Below are 20,964 nucleotides of genomic sequence, written 5' to 3' on the forward strand. Positions count from 1 at the left end.
ACGCGCAGACATCTTACCACCCCCCGTTTGCCGAGCCCGGTGATTTTTTGGAAAAAAAACGGTTTGGCCAGGAGTTGCGGAAGGACCAGCCTTAAATAAACAAGGGCCTTCCAAGTATTAGAAGAGGTTCATAATGCTGCGTCTTACACCGCTGTGCCTTCTAGTAACGGCGATCGTCTACGGCTCTCCGTCAATCCACCGCTGGGTTCAGGCCTGTCTGTCAAGGCGGATGTTTGACCGGCACCACACGCCACGTGTCAACCGCGGTTGGGTATGAAGGACCACCTCCGATTTGCGTCGTTGGCTACGCACGGCGCGAAAAAAGTTCAACGTGCGTGCGCTCGTACAAAGACGGTGCCCAGGAATGGTTTGAGTGATCGCAGTCAATAACAGGCGCTCTGGTGACACGGGTCACCCTTATAAATGTAACTACCCCTCCGAGTCTCTTAAGTTCTCACCTATTTAGGCAAATTGAAAATCGAACGTGGGAGATGGAATGGGGAAATGGTCGCGAGCATGGACTTGGATTCCACAGTGTGAGATACCAGGACAAGGGAAGTTCCAGACAGTAAGGACAGCAGAGGAGAATGAGCGATCAGCCTCTCAGCTGAGGTCAACAGGAGATTTCGACGGAAATGCCTCAGTCGTTGGAACACAGGTCACCAGAAAGGGAGCAGAGGGATAGGGTGGGGGAAGAGGTAGGTAAGGGGTGAGTCCATTGAGGATGCCAACTCATGAACTAGTGTACGTGAATTTAGATTGGTGTTTCATTCTTCACCTGAGGACGGCTGCTTGCGTTGTGGCCGAAACGTCGTGAGAATAATTTTATTATGTTTTATTTTAATTATTTTATTACTTCCCTTCTACGTGACTTTACCGAAAGAACCAAGAAGATAGTGTACGTGAGTTTAGAAATCCTTTGCTTCTATTCGTTGGCATTGTTGGTGGCGTGGATTTTTTCTCGGGGCCCTCCTGTTTTTCCATCGGCAATTTAGAAACGTGCGTTTTAGATTATTTAGATTATTTGGCTGCTATAAATGTCCACGTGATGAGCCACTTCGTTCAGCTATCATTTGTGGCCAGGTCGCTTATGAAAAAGAAGCTAATCGCTCAGTGGGCTTTATATGGTAAAATAAAGATTTTTTTTGTGTGATTTTCTTACCTTTCCTATATTTTGCACTGCTGTCGTGATTTTGCATTGTTTCTTTCTCTAACTTTCTGACCTGCCCCTACTGGACAGTATGATTACATATTCAGATTTTTTGTTCTATTCCCTTTCATTACATGTAAGACATTATTACATTATTATTGCATTTTTGTCGGGTTTTTTTTTGGAACATGAAAAAAGTATATTAACAATACAAATCCTGTTTCCGCGGTGGTCTAAAAAATACAGCTGCAAAAAGTATCTCTAACAAGGAACAAATATGTACAGTGTTTAACTTTTTGAACATTGTTTTATTTTACTTAATTCCACATAATAAAGGGGTCCGTTGGCTCTAGGAGATGCACGTGTGCATTGGAGGCGATCCAAAAGGTAATCTGAGTAATCGGTTACACCATTCACCCGCGGTAGTTTTGACAGATTACATTGTGGATTACCCCTGCTCCCAAGCAATCGTTTATCAAATATATTGTTTTAATTTTACACGTTAAATCAGTTCGGGGAAGCTCATGAGAATAATGCCCCTGTGTTGCTACTTGGCCAACAAAATGAGATCTTGCATTGAAGCCCCGTGCTGTAATCTGCACACACAAAGGGGGTCTGCGTTCGCACAAGAAGGTTATACGCTCCCCCCATCGTCACGTAGAAGGGAAGAACCAAGAATATCACAAAACTACTTCCGATATCCCGAAACGTGAGTACTTTCAGCTACGCATTGGAGGGGCGCGTTTTCCAACGCCATGCCACGGGGAGTTGTTCGTCGCATGGCAGTCAAATTGAGCTGAAAAGTATCCAGATAAAGTGAAAGCCAAAACGTTAACATGAAAATAAAATAACACTTTAACCAAATGTCACATGCTTGCGCATGAGGCTGGAGTAATCCGACGGCCTATAAATCTCTTTTTCAGATGTCCAGTGAATGCCCAGGGGAAACCCGCACATGTGAGGAGATAATTCTCCAGTGAAACCAATATTGAACATTTTTAGAGCTGGAATATAAGCCGCCCATTAAGTACAAAGCCAAATGTTGATATAAAAGTTGTGTAGTCAATGGTGACCAGGCTGAGATCATCCAGCCACTTCAAGCTGATATTTACATGGGATTCAAGAGATGTGTGTACAGCAGCAGTTTCTAGGAAGCGTGACCTTACGGTCTTAGTCAAGATAAACAAACCCCTTGAAGGTGCATCATATATTTTCCTTCAAATCTATTCCTCACTCGAGCAGCAATCCGATGTAATCTCATGGTATTCTACCAATTACAAGATGCACTTTTCCCCCAGTACTTTAAAGGAATAATTGGCGGTGCACCTTGTAATTCGGTAGCTGTGCGTGTGTGTGGAGCGGTGGTGTTGTGGTTAGCGCGCTGCGCTACGAACCCGGCGACCCGAGTTCGATTACCGCTCGTGGCCAACACCGGTGACGATTATCTGAACCTGACCTGGGCCTCCTCCCCTAGATCGACTGGGCCTCAATTGAGTACCTGGTGCAGTGTGTAAACATCGCCACAAGGGAGACAAAAAGGCGGCCGGGCGTGGTGCTGGCCACCTACCCCCCCCCCCGTGTGCAGTTCCGGGCCTTCATAGGTGCTACTCGCTAACAGCACTTGCCCCAACAGTGTGTTAAGGCTATAGGGGGGACCTTTGTTTTTGATCAGATTCGCGTGACTCTATGGACACCGGGCACGTGTTTGGGGTGCGTCTTACTTCCCAGAGCATCTTATAATCCGGACAATATGGTGTGGGTGTAGATATAAAATGTATTCAGGGCCCCCTTGTGCATCCACTTCTGCATAAAGGGAACACCAGCTATGGAATGGCGGGCATGAGGCCCAGAACTGATTCAGATATCAACCGCTGTTAGGTCGTGGTCGGGAATCAAACTCAGGTGGCCGATGTTTACAGCGCAGTAGGCTAACCACTCCACCTTTGCTCGCCTCGCAGGGATCCAATTCGTAATTCATTTGCCTGTTCCTTCAATTTGTCAGTGTCTATAGTGCAGTGGGGGGACGGGGGTGTGGAAAGCGTGTCTTGGGATCTGGAGAATACGGTAAATACGAGACACATGGGCCCCACCCGGGGAACACGGGCCCAGCTGCAAATGCAGCTCGAGTGCTGCGGAGAGGAGGCATCGAGTCACGGAGCCGCCGCAAACGTCCGCCCATTTACCCTCACGGCCCCGGGGATGGCGAGGGCGGCTGCGGAGTCGATGTTGACGAGCTTGGCGCTGGGCACGGAGCTCTGCGCGAACACCGCGTACAGCTCCCCGGCCATCGCGGGGATGTCGTTCACGAACTCCGCCTCTCCGCTCGCCTGCGCAGGAGAGAGACGGGACAGGGGAGTCACACGACGCGCTGTCCACCGGCGTATATCCGCACCGGTGGCGAGATGTGAACTACCTCGCCTGGCATAGAGGAGGTCTTGGGTTCGATCTCGACCCCGACGCCTGCTGTATATTTTTAGTTTGCATGTTCTCCCTGTGGTCGCGTGTATTTTTTTCCGGTTTCTCCGGTTTTTCCTTCACATTTAGAAACACGCGTTTCGAGTATTTGTCTGCTATAAAGTTCCAGGTGATAAGCCACTGCGTTGAGCTATCATTTGTGATAGCCATGCCGCTTGTGAAAAACAGCTGTATAGCTCAGTGGGACAAAAAAATTGTTTAAAATAGAAGTAGTGTCTTTTCCACTGGCTATTTGCCGAGCTGAACCGAACCAAACCGTGAAGCTCTGGCCTCACAAGACGACTGAATCTGGCTCAAGGCCAAGATTGGTCTAAGAGCAAATTGAATTCGACAAATATTGGAACTCGACAATTGTTCACTGCGTGTGACGGCAAATGGCACGGCTCAGGTTCTGCAGTTGGGAGAAACAAGCGGACTCCTCCTGCACCACGCAGGGCTGATGACGTACATGTACGTCATCATGATCGGAAGAACATTTTAAATAAAGTAACTTCATCGGTACCGAGGCTCCCACAAGGTCTTACGGGAGGGCGTGTGGCACAGTGTGGCGCCGGCTATCACAGAATGCAGTCGTGTGGCTACAGTTCTCTGCGGTGAGTAACAACGTATTTTAAAACAACGGCGCTACGCCTCTCTAATTAAAATTAACGCTGAGCCGTTTGCGCGTTCCGAGATTCAGCGGTCAACGGGACACCCACCATGCAACTTGCAGACGCCTCGGACACGGGAAAGGGTTAAGGCGTCTCTTGCACGTGCAAGGAAATGTGAGCACCCGGCGGCAAAACCCCACGCTTGCTAGGGGATAAAACTAAGGTCTACAGAGACCGTGTTCGCGAACTCACTTGCTGTGCTGCCATCACGTGGCCACCTTGCACCCCAGCTTATAATTTTGAGAGCTTTATAAACCTTACTCTTGGTTCTTTCGAAAGAACCAAGAGTATGGATCCTTGCAGTCACGAAAACTTCTAATCTAGAATGAACTTTACAAACCTCTTGAGTGATCCACCAATCCTCGACTATGAGGAGCACTGGTGTGCGCCACCATGCATGCACTTTGAACTTCTTTCGCACCGTACGTAGGTGCAAGGGGAGGACAACGAACTGAACACGCATGGTAATACCGCGGTACACGTCGTCCGATGCGCTCCTGAAAGTTGCGACGACGAACATCGAAGAGGCGTAAATCAAAGCAATTTTGTTCCAATCACCAAAACACAGTACGTGAATAATACGCCGCACTCCACCGCGCGGCGCATTTCTTTTTCGCGCGACGCAAAGTCGTATTCGTGTGCAGGGTAGGTGGTGGAGGCCAAGGCGGAGAGGCGACAGATGACGAGAAAGGAACGGACGACGATGCTGCCAGCGACGTGAGAGTGAGGCGGGGGGGGGGTGAGGACACGCAGATCACTGTTAGCGGGTCTTAATAATAAAGCGACTTAACGTGTTCGCGAAACGACGTAAAGAGGGGGGAGACGTAGATCGGGGTATGAGTATTCTTGGGTTTTTTCGGTAAAGTCACGTAGGTAAAAAAATAAAATAAAAATCACGACGTTTCGGAGGCAACACAAGCCTCCGTCTTCAGGTGGAACCGTCACAGCACGATAGCTGTATCATGAGTGTAAACCGCAGTGTAAACCGCAGCCGGTACACAACGCATTTGTCAAGTCACGCAGCGCACACAACGCGAGTTATTATTTTTCACTGCTGCACTTGTGGCACTACAATACAGTCACACGTCAAATTCACGCAGATATTAATAAAAAAAAGACTCCTTTTGTGGACCCTCACAGAATCTTTACATGGAACCGCAGTTATATATATTAAATTATTTGCTTTTATTCCATCCTAGCCCACAGGCAAGCTTTTAAACTAAATAAAGACCGCAATTTTCTCTCCAGTTTGTGTGCGTGTGTGTCTGTGTTCAGGAAAACTTCAGGAGCCCGGAGTGAATGAATAGGAGCGTGGGCCCGTGGATTCTGCAGCAAATGAACCTCCTCCCCCCCCCAGCCCCGCCACACTCACTCGCTCTCCGCAAGCCAAGCCTATAATGGAAACTAGGTCAGCGATGCTGCTGGCTTGGCACGAACATTTACGGGCGCGCCGCTGGCAGACGGTCGTTCCTCCAGCCAAAGGGGAAGATCGGGGGGGCGGGCGGGAGTGGTGGCGATAGTAGCCACGGCGAAGAAGGAAAAAACCTCCCCTTGTTTACGATGGGCGCGCACTCTTCCTCCCACCCCCCAACCACATTGAGGAGTGCATTTCCCCTTTCACTTTTATGAAGAGGCAAGGCGGTGCCGCTCGCAGCTCCGAACCGACGGTCTCACGAATTTCTCCCCACTCGCACCCCCCCCCCCCGCACGAAACCCATTAGAAGACGACGTTGTCCACCGGGACAGTGTTGCTTCGTGGCCAATGACGAGTGGACATTTAGTCGCTCACAACAACGAGCGGAGAACCGGGTGGCTAAAGCACAGCAAGTTGGCACAGTAGGGAGCACAGGTGGTGCATCAGCCAGTCATCTCAGTCAGTCGACCCGTGGCACCTGGGTCTGCCCCGCGACCTCCTGCCAGCGGGCGTTCGACACTTCACGTGGCCTCAAGGTGCACATAGCCTGGCACGAGCGTCGTGGTGACGTCACCGCCACTTAGTGGCGAATGGCGCTTCTTGTTGTTATCCGTGTATGGATTTTTTGTACCGTTTGCTGCTGCAACTTTTTGGTTGACCCTGCCCGTCCTACATACAGACAAATGTGTTCTCAGTCGAGCCAGAATGACCATTTAAATGTTAGGGGACATGGAACACATAGAATACTATTTATTTATTTACACAGGAAATCCTTTCTGGGTCTCAAGAGTCTTTTTCAAGAGTTCCGAGTTGAGCTGTCGGCCGATTCCGCTAATAAGCGCTTGGAATGTCGGGAGAAACTGGAGCATCCAAATGAAGCCCAATGCCGCTATACGAGGTCCACACCGATGGATTCAAGAATTTAATTGCTGTAGCCACCATTTACTTTTCCCGGACACGGCGCGGTGCAGCAGGGCCGGGAAGTTTTACGGAACCGCGCGATCCATCGAAACCTCGCCTCCAACGTGCCGGGGTCACAGCCACGGGCGAAGGCACAACGCTCGAGCCGTGAGGGTGCGTGGAGTCAACCAACTTGCGACACCGTGTTACAGCAAAGTTCCCCCGAGGCCCCTGAAGTCGCAGATGCAAGTCGCATTCGGCGAACTGCTGCGGGATGAAGACCCCGCAATGCACATTCAGCCGGCTGGCAGACCCATCAGCATGGCTTCCTCACGGTCAAAAGAGCTGTGGCAGGATTTTGAATCCTAGAAACGCCCCTTCGCTCCGCACGCACGCACGCACGCGGCTACTGCAGAAGCCTGAGTCAGGGCATCCTGCCGGAGCATGGGATGGTCGCTCATCTCCACTGACGGCCCTGAACCAGTGGCAGCCATTCCACATTACCGTGGTGGAGTCCAGTCTCTCCATGCAACGATTCCCGCTGACCTTTATTGACCCGAGGATTGGAGGGGGGGGGGGGCAAAATGCCAAGTTGACTGCCCGACCGGGATATGAATAAACTCAATTTCAAACGAAGCGCTCCGACCACAGCGCCACGCACCGAGTGCCACGCACCGAGTGCCACGCACCGAGTGCCACGCACCGAGTGCCACGCACCGCGTGCCACGCACCGCGTGCCACGCACCGAGTGCCACGCACCGCGTGCCACGCACCGAGTGCCACGCACCGCGTGCCACGCACCGCGTGCCACGCACCGAGTGCCACGCACCGAGTGCCACGCACCGAGTGCCACGCACCGCGTGCCACGCACCGAGTGCCACGCACCGAGTGCCACGCACCGAGTGCCACGCACCGAGTGCCACGCACCGAGTGCCACGCACCGAGTGCCACGCACCGAGTGCCACGCACCGCGTGCCACGCACCGAGTGCCACGCACCGCGTGCCACGCACCGAGTGCCACGCACCGAGTGCCACGCACCGAGTGCCACGCACCGAGTGCCACGCACCGAGTGCCATGCACCGCGTGCCACGCACCGAGTGCCACGCACCGCGTGCCACGCACCGAGTGCCACGCACCGCGTGCCACGCACCGAGTGCCACGCACCGAGTGCCACGCACCGCGTGCCACGCACCGCGTGCCACGCACCGCGTGCCACGCACCGAGTGCCACGCACCGAGTGCCACGCACCGAGTGCCACGCACCGAGTGCCACGCACCGAGTGCCACGCACCGAGTGCCACGCACCGCGTGCCACGCACCGAGTGCCACGCACCGCGTGCCACGCACCGAGTGCCACGCACCGAGTGCCACGCACCGAGCACTTGCAATGCAATGAGAGACACGTGCAGAGGGCGGAGAGGTGGCGCAGCGGTTAGCGCACAGCACTTGCGGATTCGACGAACAGAGTTCAATTACCGGCCGCGGTTAACTTCGGTGTCGACTGGTATCTGAACCACGCCCTTCCGCCCCCCCCACCCTCCGCCCTACACCACTCCACGCTCACTAGCGCGGTGACGTATGGACAAACAACCCCCATGACAGACACAGTGGGGGGGGGGGGGCCTTGCATTGACAAAGGATGTGTCAATTACATTACGATTATCAATTTGCATACACAGAATAGCTCTGCGTGTCGATCCAGGATGAAGGACTCTTGACGGCTCATCACGGGAAGGACCATGACAGCTCATCGCAGTGGAGGCGTGGGGAGGGAGGTGGGGGGGTGAGGCGTGGGGGTGGGGTCGGGGGTCACACGGGGGCGTTGAATAAATGCTTATTTGACGCGGCCCGCTCAATCGCTCACGCGCTGGCCGGGAGCCCGGGGAGCTCGCGGGAGAGTTTCCAGAAATCGCGCGCCTCAAAGAAAAAACCCCCGGCTAGGTGGGGACAGAACAGAACAAAAAAAACACACACAAAAAAAAACCACCGCTCTCACTTACTCCAGCAAAAAATTCACCCCTGCCAGGCGCTCGCTCTGCGAGAATTCAAATCAGCCTGCGCATACATTCTCAAAGCGGCGCCTTGCTGGTCGGGAGGCATCATTATACTATAAATAGTATAATTTTCTGTTCTCGATTTTTTTCTCTCTTTGCACAGTGCATGTAGAATGGTATATTTTTACATTTCAGATTCATCGGAATCTTTATTTGGACCGCAGGAAGTTACAACAGCGGACAATGCAACAACAACAAAAATAATAGGAGTGGAAAAGCGAGAAAAAGGTAAGTCACAATTATCAAGCAATAATAAAAATAGAACTATACTAAGGACCTGGATATTTATATTATTTTATTATTTTCCTTCTACGTGACTTTACCGAAAGAACCAAGAACATGAATCCCTGCAGTCACGAAAGCTTTAAATCAAAATTTATACTAAGCTATATTTATTTTACCAGGTAAGGCCCACTGAGCTATAGTTCTGTTTTTCCCGTTGAAATCTAGAGCAGTCAAATACTATGAACGCTTGATGTTGATTCTAAATGTGGAGGGAAAAATCAGAGGACCCAAAGGAAGATCATCACGGCGAGAGAGAAGACGCAAACTCCAAATGTACAGGCGTCAGGGTCGAGATCGAACCCACGACCTCCTAAAACAGTCCCACCAGACCACACCGAGGTAACACAGTCTTCCCTCAATCATGTTTGTGGGTATTAATGCGATGGCGCTTTGGGTGGTATGTTAGTGCCAGCAAGTCGCCACGTGTTTAAATAATTATATCGACTTGATTCGATCCGCCGAGTTGCTGATAACTTGATAGTAATTATTAATTACAAGAATTCAAAACCCCTTGCCGATCCACCTCTGGATAAAAGCGTCCCCATGCCGTGTCGGTAATGTCGGGTTGTTTGACCATACTTCACCACGCTGGTCAGCGCAGGGAGAGGGGGGTCCAGGTCACGGTTGGGACATTGAAATCGAGTCGCCCTGCTGACAGTGCAGCGTGCTAACCACTGCCCCACCGCTCCCCAGTTGCTTCACTGTAACGGATGGAAGTCGCCACTTGTAAGGTCAACACTGCGTTGCCGAGTGGCGCCCACGGTCACCGCTGAGCCGGCTTGCCACGCTCCAAGCCTCCAAACCGAGATGGCCAACCACGGAATGACCGTGTGAACATGGAGACATTTCGGCTTTTTTTGGTTTTGACTTTTCATTATGTGGACCAGAAGCATCGCGACGGCGATGGCGTGGGGAAGCTTTCATCCGAGCATCCGATAGATGACGGCGTTACACGCGCTTGTGTGTGCGTGCGTGCGAGCGCACGTGCAGTTGATCACGTTCGGTGCCGGGGGAGCGGTGGTGCCGTGGTTTGTCACGCACTGCACGCCGGTCTCAGTGACCCGGTTCTCAGCTACGGATAAAATCAGCGGTGGGAAGTGGTATCCGGGCCTGTCCTTGGGCCCCTCCCCCCCTCCAACGTTTTAAACTAGTACCTTATGCCGGACTTCAACATCAACGCCGGGTGGGCGAATGCGAACAAGCCACCTCCCGTTGTGTGCCGCGACATCCTTAAGAGGTTCTAGATTTGAAGCTTTCGTGACTGCAAGGATTCATACTCTTAGGTTTTTTCGGTAAAGTCACGTAGGTAAAAAATAAAATAAATAAAATAAAAAATCACGACGTTTCGGAGGCAACACGGAAGCTTCCGTGTTGCCTCCGAAACGTCGTGATTTTTATTTTACTTTTATAAAAAAAAAATTACCTACGTGACTTTACCGAAAAAACCTAAGAGTATCCTTAAGAGGTGCTCGCTAAACCGAGGGAGGAGGAGGAAGGGGGGTTGTTAAGAAACATGGGGTGGTTGGGGGGGCCGAAAAATTACCGTCTCCCCCCCGCCCCGCCCAGACCACGACTGCGTGCATCTGGATTAAATAGTCGCGGACTTTTAAGTCAGCGCGCCGTCTGAGATTAATCGCACGCGCAGCCACATGGCGTTGAGAAGGGGCGTACAGTAGGAACGCGCGTTATTTCATTTTTTTCCTTCAACACCCCCCCCTCCTTTTCCCTGGAAAATAATTTAAACGTGCATAAATAAAAAGGTCTTTATACCTCGAGCCAATTGTCATCAGGGTTTCCAAGACCAACAACTGTACTGTGGGGGAATTTCAGCTTCACTTCCTCTGGCCATTTAAAAAGAAAAACTCTTTGCCAGAACGGCTAATGCGTTTTGTGCGTGCTTGTGTGTCTTTGTGTATGAGTTACGGGGTGGTGTCGTGGTTATTGTAGGCACCATCCCGGGTTCTGTTCCTCTCGCCACGATAGCGCTCATCGCGCACTTGAATTGTACGGCAAAGGCACACCAAGTCTCACGAACTGCGGAGGATTTTTTTATTTTTTTGGGGGGGCTGCTTGGAGCGTTACTCAACAAAACGTTCCGCATGTGGAAGAAAAAACTGAATTGCCAGAGCGAACACCCCACGCATGTGAGGAGGAAAAAAACCCAGGGCATTTTTTTTCGTTAGTTTCAAAATCACGAAAGAGTCATAATATGAATTGCCGCTTGTACGGTTGGAGGACATTTTTGTAACGTGACTGTCCCATCAGATAGACACGGGGTGGTGGGTGGAAATTACACATTCGTCAAAAACGGAGCATGCTCTCACATCAAATACTTGCAGAGTTATTGGAAGTCTGTTTTGTATTATTAAGAGTCCAATCGTCTACTTTAAATAAATCAGCATGTTCAACTTGACCGCCTAGCACTCCGAACATCAATTTTCTCCGAACATCAATTTTGTCTGCTTTTTAATCTGTACGTTATCCCCTATGCTCACCTCTTGTCTGTCTGCCTAGTTTCCTTCCCGTTACTTTGTCTAACCTCCCTGTCTCATGCCAGCTTTGCTTTCCATTCAGATATCTTTCAATCATTCTGTCCGTTTATCTGTCTGTGTGTGTGTTAATGTGTGTCTGTCTGTCTGTGTCAATGTACGTCTGTCTCTTCATGTTTAATGTAAAGGGTTTCAAAAATATCAAAAACTACTGGCCATTAAAATAACAGCTTTACCCGTAACGATGTAATCGCACTTTAATAACAACAACGCATAATACGCGGGGAGTGGTGGCGCTGTGGTTAGCACACTGCAATATGAACTCGTTCACCTGAGTTTGACCACCAATCACAGCTAAGTACGGTGGTAATATCTGCAATGGTCCTGGATCCCCTCCCTTTTACCAACCCACACCAATCAGAGTGGTGAAGTATGGTCAAAAACCCACCATGACTGACCCAGCATGGCCGAGGCCTTCATCCAGCAGTGGATTGACAAACTGAAAAACATTATTATTATTATTATTGTAACATACAGTAGAACCCTTCTTAACGACGGTGATTGCTTCTATGAAACTGGTCGTTAAGGGAATATTAGGAAATACACGTTAAAGGCTTAATTCGTTCCGAAATGTACCCTTTTTCACCTAAAAAACATACTTTATAATATTTAAACAATGGATATTAACACATGAAGATACTACCATTATATATACACTATACACTACTATACACTACTATATATTACACTACTATACACTACACATTGGGCTTTATGGAGTCCCGTCGTGAAGCGGTTAGTCGTTAAGAAAGGTGGTCGTTAAGAGGGGTTCTGCTGTATAACTGTCGACCAGATTGGTTGCAAAGGCATGTGGTTACCGACACTTTACCACAACCAGTTGTCCTCTTAAGTTTTCTGCCATGCAGACAGAGGTGATCGTAGCTCAACAAAAATCAGCTCCAGGAGGTGGTCGGGTGGCTCGGGGAATTAACCCGACACCACGCGGGGTCAGGGAACAGAGCCAGCACCGCCCAGAATGCTGGGTTCCAGTCCCGGCTTCCCACCCGAGATGAAATCGGGCTCCCAAGTGCAGCGAACGTGATGGTCTGAGACTGGCCACGCGACAGCTGCACGAAAGAACCAGACGCAGCTTCTCGCTTTTCACCAAAACGGGCCACGTGGCCCAGTGGTAGAGCGAGCAGCTCACAATCCAAAGGTTACAAGTTCGAATCCTGGATAAGGGTTGACTCAGCCCATCATCCCTCCAGGGTCGATAAAAATTAATATGTTTGTGGAGAAGTCAGCAGTGACTGCAATGCATAGAACTGCCCCCCCCCCCCCCACCACAGGAATAGGCACCACGATGGCGAGATGTTAACTATCTTGCCTGGTGTGCAGGAGGTCGTGTTTTCGATCCCGACCCTGACGCCTACTGCACATTTGGAGTTTGCGTGCTCTCCCCGTGGCCGGGTGGATTTTTCCCCGGGTCCTCTGGTTTTTCGCTCCACATTTAGAATCAACGACAAGCGTTTAGAGAATATGGCTGCTATAAATTTCCACGCGACAATAAGCCACTTCGCCGAGCTATAATTTGTGGCCACGTCGCTTTTGAAAGGGAGCTCAGTGGGCCTTACCTGGTCAAATAAAAAATAAGTTTAATTTTAAAATGCATGCATTTCCACCACTGGCTCAGGGCTGTTAATGGGAGATGAGCATCAATGCCTCAACGCTCGTTCGAGAAGGAAACCACTTTGACTTTCATAAAGACCAGCTCTGAATTCACACGTGATGGTGTATAGCGTGAAGAGCAAGTCACGCAATCAACGGCAACTACCACAGACAGCAAGGCCTCGTGTGTTTTGTAGGACAGGCTAGCAGCGTCTTCTTGGTTCTTTCGGTAAAGTCACGTAGAAGGGAAATAATAAAATAATAAAAATAAAACATAAAAATTCTCACGACGTGTCGGCCACAACACAAGCAGCCGTCATCAGGTACAGCCTATTCAAGGCTAGCAGCGGTCAGGAAAAAGCAGCCAATATAATTTCCAGGTTAATCGATGAAGTCGTGTGGATCTGCCATTTGCAGGAGCTCCGGGGATGGAATATTGGTCTCTCTGTACGAACTGCATTATCCACATCAGAAGACTCACGTTTTCCCCCTGCATTTTTAGAGCAAAAAAACTTGGGGGTGCATCTTTCAACCCGGTGGCTGTGCGCGGGCTTGGGTGCGGCCAGATTTGTATCACTTTATTGGCACTAGGCACGAGTTTGCGAAGCGTCTTGCTTTCTGGAGCGTCCCGTAATCCGGATAATACGGCCAAGGGCAAAAGCAAAAATGCTCTTTTTTATTTTAGTTGGCACTAGTTTGGATCAGTGAGTCATTTAGTGCTCCCAGTTGACTCTGACTATTCCTGTGTTGGGCAGTTAGTTGCAATGCACCATGGCCCTAACTCACCAGACCAATCAACAAATAATTTACTATTTTAACTTAATAAAACACCTTTCCTCCACCGCCATTTTTATATCGGGGCCATGCGGCGCGTGGTTGTGTAGGCGGAGCGTGATCACGAGGTCTTAATGCCCAGCTTATTCCTCCATTTTTAGGTTTTGCTAAATGTTTTACATGGGCAACGCTAACCAGCTATTTCTTGATTTAATTTCTAAAAGTCTATTCAAGCTAGTTACGTCTGAATGAAACAGCACCATGCTTGGAGGACGGCTGCTTGCGTTGTGGCCGAAACGTCTTGAGAATTATTTTATTATGTTTTATTTTTATTTTTTTATTATTTTATTACTTCCCTTCTACGTGACTTTACCGAAAGAACCACCAAGATGAATCCCTGCAGTCACGAAAGCTTTAAATCGAAATGTGTACCATCTGTTGAGAAGGAAACAGCTGCTATATACATATCTCATTAGCAGATATTTGCTCCTTCCATGAGAATGAGGAATTGTATCATAGGCGCAGGTCCGCCAATTAATGTAAGCACTGCTTATTGATATGTATCACCATTTGCTTTTTCTTTTTTTGGAAGGCACAACTGGATGTTAAATGCTACCCACGTGGGGCCACATCCACAGCGACAGGCCTTGTAATTAGGGAGCTCATCTAGATCCAGACGCATATTTACGTTTAAAAAAATATATTTGGCCGCGGCCTAAATGGATTTTCCGGCCTCAGACGTTACGTTTGGCCGGCAGCTTGCAACAGCTGTGGAGCTTTTCTGGGAGCTGGGAAGAAAGAAAAAACGGATTCGGCGGGTCTGCTTGTTTGCAAAACTTTACAAAATGTGGCCCAAACAAATATGAATGAAAGCAAAAAATAATTTACGACAATAATTATCATAGCAATACGTTGACGACGAAAATAAACAATCCAATTCGTCATTTGTGTTTGATGAAACGGTGCTACATTTTTTACGGCGCGTTAAAAAAAAAAGCGTGAAATATCCTGAGAGAACTAGTGGAGTAAGTGGCTGGAAAATCTGCTTGTCTTCAAACTTTTTTTTTATTAAGTAGAAACGGCACTCTGTGGGATCGCTAGACCTAATTAAATCCGCCTTCTGCTGCAACCCGAACCCCTTCTAACACGTGCACACGCAACACTGTGACTGAAATGACATTCAGAATGAGAAATTAACGTGACCCCCCCGCTAAAGAAGAAACAAGCGAAGAGAAACCGAGCTTCAACTAACCCTGACCATGAATCTAACCCAGCTCTTGCCGCGCGAGGGCTCACGCACAGAGCTGTCTAAACACCTCCACGCCGAAAGGCGGGCTCCACTTACTAGCAATACGTGTTTCCAATTAAGGCGCTCGGTTCTTTAAAGGGGGGCATGATTCATGGCTACATAGTCAAGACGTCAAACCTCACCCACGGACCTCCACCACCAATAACTTGCTGCGGACAGTGTGGGAAAGTTGGGATCGGGTTTTTTTTTTACTGGCGGGCGAGCGTGTTACATCTAAACGCTAACTCGATTTGGCAACGCAAATTATTCCTTGAACACGTCCTCCAACGCGTCCAAGGTTTCCTACGCGCAGCATACCCCCCCAGCCCCTCCGTCAGGATACGAGGAGGGCTTTCTCAGGAGCTGCACGGGGATGGGCTTGTGGGGGCTGGATGGCGAATATGTTTTGTTCTTGTTGCAATCGACAAGAGAGGAAGAGGGAGTAGAGGAGAAAAGTGAAAATAAAAATTTTCCCACCTAATGTCGCAGGCGCAGGGGGTTTACAGATGGAAGCCGTTTAAGTTTTTTTTATTTTGTTTCAGAGGCTCCCAAACCCCCGTGCCTTGCTCGCAAAAACGCTAAATAAAAATAATAAAATCCACTGAACATAAACGACAGGACACAGCTGTCTTCACACTTCCACCCTCGGCAATCGTGAACTCTAAGAAAACGCGGGCCTGCTGCACTAAGTGACTGATGTCTGCCGGAAATTAATGCCCCCTGTAACCGTGAGGTCAGTCATTTTTATTTTGTACCCCCTTCTTCCAAAGGGCTGGGAACACTAGGAACACATTAGCAATGGGTCTGCATTTTCAGCAATGCGTGTGTTTCCACTGCTGCCTGAGAAGAGTGCATGACAGCAAGCTGCAAAAGCACACGGTTGCTAGGACTTGTTTGTTTATATATAAAGTCAAGTGTCGTCAAAGTGTCCAGTCTGTTCAATTGAGAGTTGAGATGTTGAGGCCTGTATCTTTGGAGCTTGCATGTTCTCCCCGTGGTAGATTTTTCTTCATGTTCTCCGGTTTTTCCCTTCACATTTAGAAACGCGCGTTTGCAATTGATTTGCAATTGATTGACTAGAAAAGCTATAAAACGCCAGGATTTAGTTTAATAGACATAAGTAAAAACAATAATGATTATCTCATAGATAAGTACATCGGCTGTGGGTTGTCATGTTATTCGATGTAACGTTGAAGCTCTTGCTGCGATGTGGTTTGGCCAGAAGATTCCAGCACAGAAAAAAACGGGTTCCTCGTGGACATCTAAAGATCTTCTTGGTTCTTTCGGTAAAGTCACGTAGAATGGAAATAATAAAATAATAAAAATAAAACATAATAAAATAATGCTCACGACGTTTCGGCCACAATGCAAGCAGCCGTCCTGAGGTGAATAACAGGTCTGTCGAGAAGACAAAGTCTGAATGACAGACCTGTTCTTCACCTCAGGACGGCTGCTTGCATTGTGGCCGAAACGTCGTGAGAATTATTTTATTATGTTTTATTATTTTTATTTTATTATTTCCATTCTACGTGACTTTACCGAAAGAACCAAGAAGATGAATCCCTGCAGTCACGAAAGCTTTAAATCGAGACATCTAAAGAGCTACATTCCCTCTTACGCTTTGGATTGCTCTCAACGATTTTGGCCTCCTAGCATGGAGAAAACCCATTAGGTAAATGGCCAAATAATCCCGATACCGTAAGAACCTCAAGGCTCCGTGAGGCTCTCCTGGGTAAATAAAGGATTACGGTGAAGAGGAGCACACGCCACTGTGAGCCCAGAAACCCGACTTGGATTCTCGAACCCACAGCGAACACCAGTGGCGAGTGATACCTAAACCGGGCTCAGGTGTTCCAGCAACATCCCGCAATAATCAGTGCGGTGAAACATGGCACTGGATCCAGCAGTGGATTGCCAGCCGTAAATTGTTAACATTTTTGAGTGTAAGATTTTTCCAAACTAAAATACCCATTCAAACTGAGTAAATCGACGACCGTGCGCCTAATTTGGCTTCATTCGTACAAACTCTAACCCTAACCCTGCGACACTTTGTCCTCTAACAATCCTGCCGAGCTCAACGCACGGGGTGAAGAACCGGTGATGACGTAGCAGGCTGTTCGCCAAAACTTCAATTGCTTGAAGGAAAGTGGGCAAAACTGAGTCCTGCTGGAAATGTTTTTTGTTTCAGATGAATACACGGTGGCAGTCGGCCATGCGCCCAGTACGCTGTCGAACGTGTGATCCCAGTGCCCTGAGTAAGATGGACATCACCCACCACGCTTAAGTCACCCTGTGTCACCCCATCAAACCGCGACTGCACCTCCGATCAGCAACGGTTGGCTACGTCGGGTTGAGAAAGAATTTCGAAGTTCAACAAACATCCAGGCTGAGTCGCTGCCTGACACACTGGCGCTCTCTGTCGACTTTTTGTGTGCATTGCACTGACAATATTTCTACGCTCCAGTGTTTCTTCACCGACGTTGACGATATTTTGTACCGCCAATTGTGTTCCAACTCGGCACACTGCTGCCCTGCCCTCTGGCAGCAACTTGACGAGTTGTCACGATCTGGGGTCAGGGTTCAACCCAACAATCCCTGTCGTTTCTGTCTCGTTTTTTTGCCGTCTCGTTCCTACCGTTTCTCATTCGTGATGGGTCATTTGCACAGCTCGGTTCGCTCCGCTAGCTTCGGTGTAAACAATCGCACATCACTTGCGTACATCTTCAGAAATTGTAAATACGTCCTGAGCTTGATGCGCGTCTGTGCTTTCTGATGCACTTCCGCGGCCATCTGGAACGTTCTTCCTTCCGATATTAATGAAGCCACTGGAGCTACGCAACTGTAAAATCGTCTATATTGAAACCCACTTCTTTAGAACTGCTTTTTATGTTTAGTTCGTCGTCCTTCCCCCGCACCTCCGATTAGCACAGTTGGCTACGTACGTCGCGAAAGAGGTTCAACAAACAAACATAAACCCCATGACAGAATTGTTGGGGCAAGTGGCTTTGAGGGAGCACCTATGAAGGCCAACATGGCACATGAGGGGGTGGGTGGCCAGCATCATGCCCGGCCACCTTTGTCTCCCTGGTGGCAATGTCTACACACCGCGCCAGGTACTCATTTGAGGCTAAAAGCCACACACACGTGCGCACGCACAGTGCTATTGGCGAACGCGACGAGTTCTGGACCACCACCACCACACTCCTTGCACCACCACCACTCACCTTGCACCACTACCACACCACTCCCTGCACCACCACCACTCACCCTGCACCACCACCCCACTCACCCTGCACTACCACCACCACTCACCCTGCACCACCACCACACCACTCCCTGCACCACCACCACTCACCCTGCACCACCACCACCACCACTCACCCTGCACCACCACCACTCACCCTGCACCACCACACCACTCACCCTGCACCACCACACTCTGTGCACCACCACCACTCTCCCCCGCACGGCTACCTGCAGCGAGGCCTCCAGCTTGGCGATGGGCAGCGTGAGGGGGTAGTCGGCGGGCTGCGTGTCGTACGTCTGCTCGCCGCTCGACACCGCCCGCCCCAGCCCGTGGCACGCACTGTGGTTGCGCGGCGACACGGCGCCGTCGCCCGCGATGCTCAGGTAGAACTGCCCCAACACGCGCACAACAAAGACAAAGATTCCCACCACCGTGTAGCCTTAACGGACTTTTGGGGCAAGTGCTGTTAGCGAGTAAAGCCTATGAAGGCCGGCACCGCAGGTGAGGGGGTGGGGTGGGTGGCTCGCAGCACGCCCGGCCGCCTTTATCTTCCCAGTGGCGATGTTTTTGTACGCCGCACCAGGTACTCATTTGAGGCTGAGCTGCACTCAGGGAGGCCCAGGACCGGTTAAAATAATTGTTCGTCACTGATGTTGGCGGTGAGCGGGAATCGAACTCGGGCCGCCAGGTTTGTAATATAGCATGCTAACTGCTGCACCACCGCTCGCCAGACACACACACACGCGCACACACAAATACACAAACTCATACAATGGATTTTAATTTCATTACTCGATATTTTCCGGAATACTACTCGGCTGGTTTGGGCAAGGGATTACCGGTATAAGGCACTACCACTAGAGTACAAAGTACGCCTATCCATAAAATCCTATATCATTGATGATGATGATGGATGATGATGGACGAATGATGATTGATGATGATGACTTCGTCACGGCACCTTGTAGAAGAGAGACAGCGCCAGGGACTTGCGGTATTGGGGACTCGCGGCCACAGGATCACTGTCTGGCGTCAGCTCATCCCCCAGCTCCAACAGGACACCTGGAGGCCACGGAGCCCCGAGGCAATGGTCAGCAGTGGCCCTGAGAGACATCCGGCGACCTACGCCAAGAATTTAAACCCAGAAGCGTGCAACTGCGCGCTCACAGATGCGGCTTCTCCGACATTAGGAAGCCACTGGAGCCAGTGTGTCGCCAGTGCGTGCGGCTGCGCGCGACTGTCTCCGACCTTGCAGCGTGGCCGCCGAGGTCACGTCCTTGCCGAGGAGGAAGCGCTCGGCCCGCTCTGCGTGCACGAACCCCGGAGCGACGCCGCCGTACACGAGGGACGCGGCCGTCACCACGCGCTGTCCCCCGTCGCCGGCGTTGATCTTCGCGCGGAATCCCGCGCTCACGTACGCGTGCGCGTTCTGTGGCGCGCGGCAATCGGGAAACCGTCAACTGGGAGCGGTGACGCACATGTGGTACGATCAGCACGCTGAGTGACCAGACACCTGTATCTTCTTGGTTCTTTCGGTAAAGTCACGTAGAAGGGAAATAATAAAATAATAAAAATAAAACATAATTAAATTATTCTCACGACGTTTCGGCCACAAAGCAAGCAGCCGTCCTCAGGTGAAGAACAGGTCTGTCGGAAAGACAGCGTCTGAATGACAGACTTTACCGAAAGAACCAAGAAGATGAATCCCTGCAGTCACGAAAGCTTTAAATCGAAAGATACCTATATGATCACATGGACAACATGCGTTGTTGACGATAGAGGAAATGGTAGCCCTGGTTGAATAATAGACACTGCACATTCCCAACACTTCATAGGAATGACCAGTGATGAATTCCTAAAATGTGGTACTCATTTACAGAGAGTCCAGGGGACAATGGGCTGAGTTGAACCCTGACTGTGAATTGAACTCCCAACTTCCAGTGGAGCTCTCTCACCTGATTCTAGATTTGAAGTTTTCGTGACTGCAAGGATTCATACTCTTTGGTTTTTTCGGTAAAGTCACGTAGGTAAAAAATAAAATAAATGAAAACAACTCAATTAAATCACGACGTTTCGGGCGTGACACAAGCGTCCTTCTTCAGGTGGGGACAACGTAGCGAAAGCGAGTTGTTTTCATTTATATTATTTTATTTTATTTCTTACCTACGTGACTTTACCGAAAAAACCAAAGGGTACTCTCTCATACTCTTAGGTTTTTTCGGTAAAGTCACGTAGGTAAAAAATAAAATTAATAAAAGTAAAATAAAAAATCACGACGTTTCGGAGGCAACACAAGCTTCCGTCTTCAGGTGGAACCGTCACAGCACGATTGCTGTATCTTACTTGAAGCTTGTGTTGCCTCCGAAACGTCGTGATTTTTTATTTTACTTTTATTAATTTTATTTTTTACCTACGTGACTTTACCGAAAAAACCTAAGAGTATGAATCCTTGCAGTCACGAAATGAACTTGACCTGAGTGCTCTCACCAGAGCCAATTCTCCAGCTGTGTCAATGGGAGATGCGTGCACAAGGCCAGCACGTGGCATCGTTTGTCTCTCTTGAAATTACA

At 49.6% G+C, this 20,964-nt stretch overlaps 1 protein-coding gene across 4 annotated transcripts in view; it reads right to left on the reverse strand.

The window, feature by feature from the left end:
- Positions 1–20,964, reverse strand: part of LOC144734835 (xanthine dehydrogenase-like) — an 89,522-nt gene that overhangs the window by 48,612 nt on the left and 19,946 nt on the right. For all 4 annotated transcript variants that reach the window (XM_078617240.1, XM_078617238.1, XM_078617239.1 and 1 more), the window contains 4 exons: positions 19,643–19,823; positions 19,356–19,456; positions 18,622–18,783; positions 3,334–3,477 (listed from right to left, as the gene is read on the reverse strand). In XM_078617240.1, the coding sequence (XP_078473366.1) occupies positions 3,334–3,477; positions 18,622–18,783; positions 19,356–19,456; positions 19,643–19,823 (588 nt within the window). The remainder of the gene's footprint in view (positions 1–3,333; positions 3,478–18,621; positions 18,784–19,355; positions 19,457–19,642; positions 19,824–20,964) is intronic.

The sequence above is a fragment of the Lampetra planeri genome, chromosome 53 (assembly GCF_965212315.1).
Source record: "Lampetra planeri chromosome 53, kcLamPlan1.2.h2, whole genome shotgun sequence".
Lineage (NCBI taxonomy): Eukaryota > Metazoa > Chordata > Hyperoartia > Petromyzontiformes > Petromyzontidae > Lampetra > Lampetra planeri.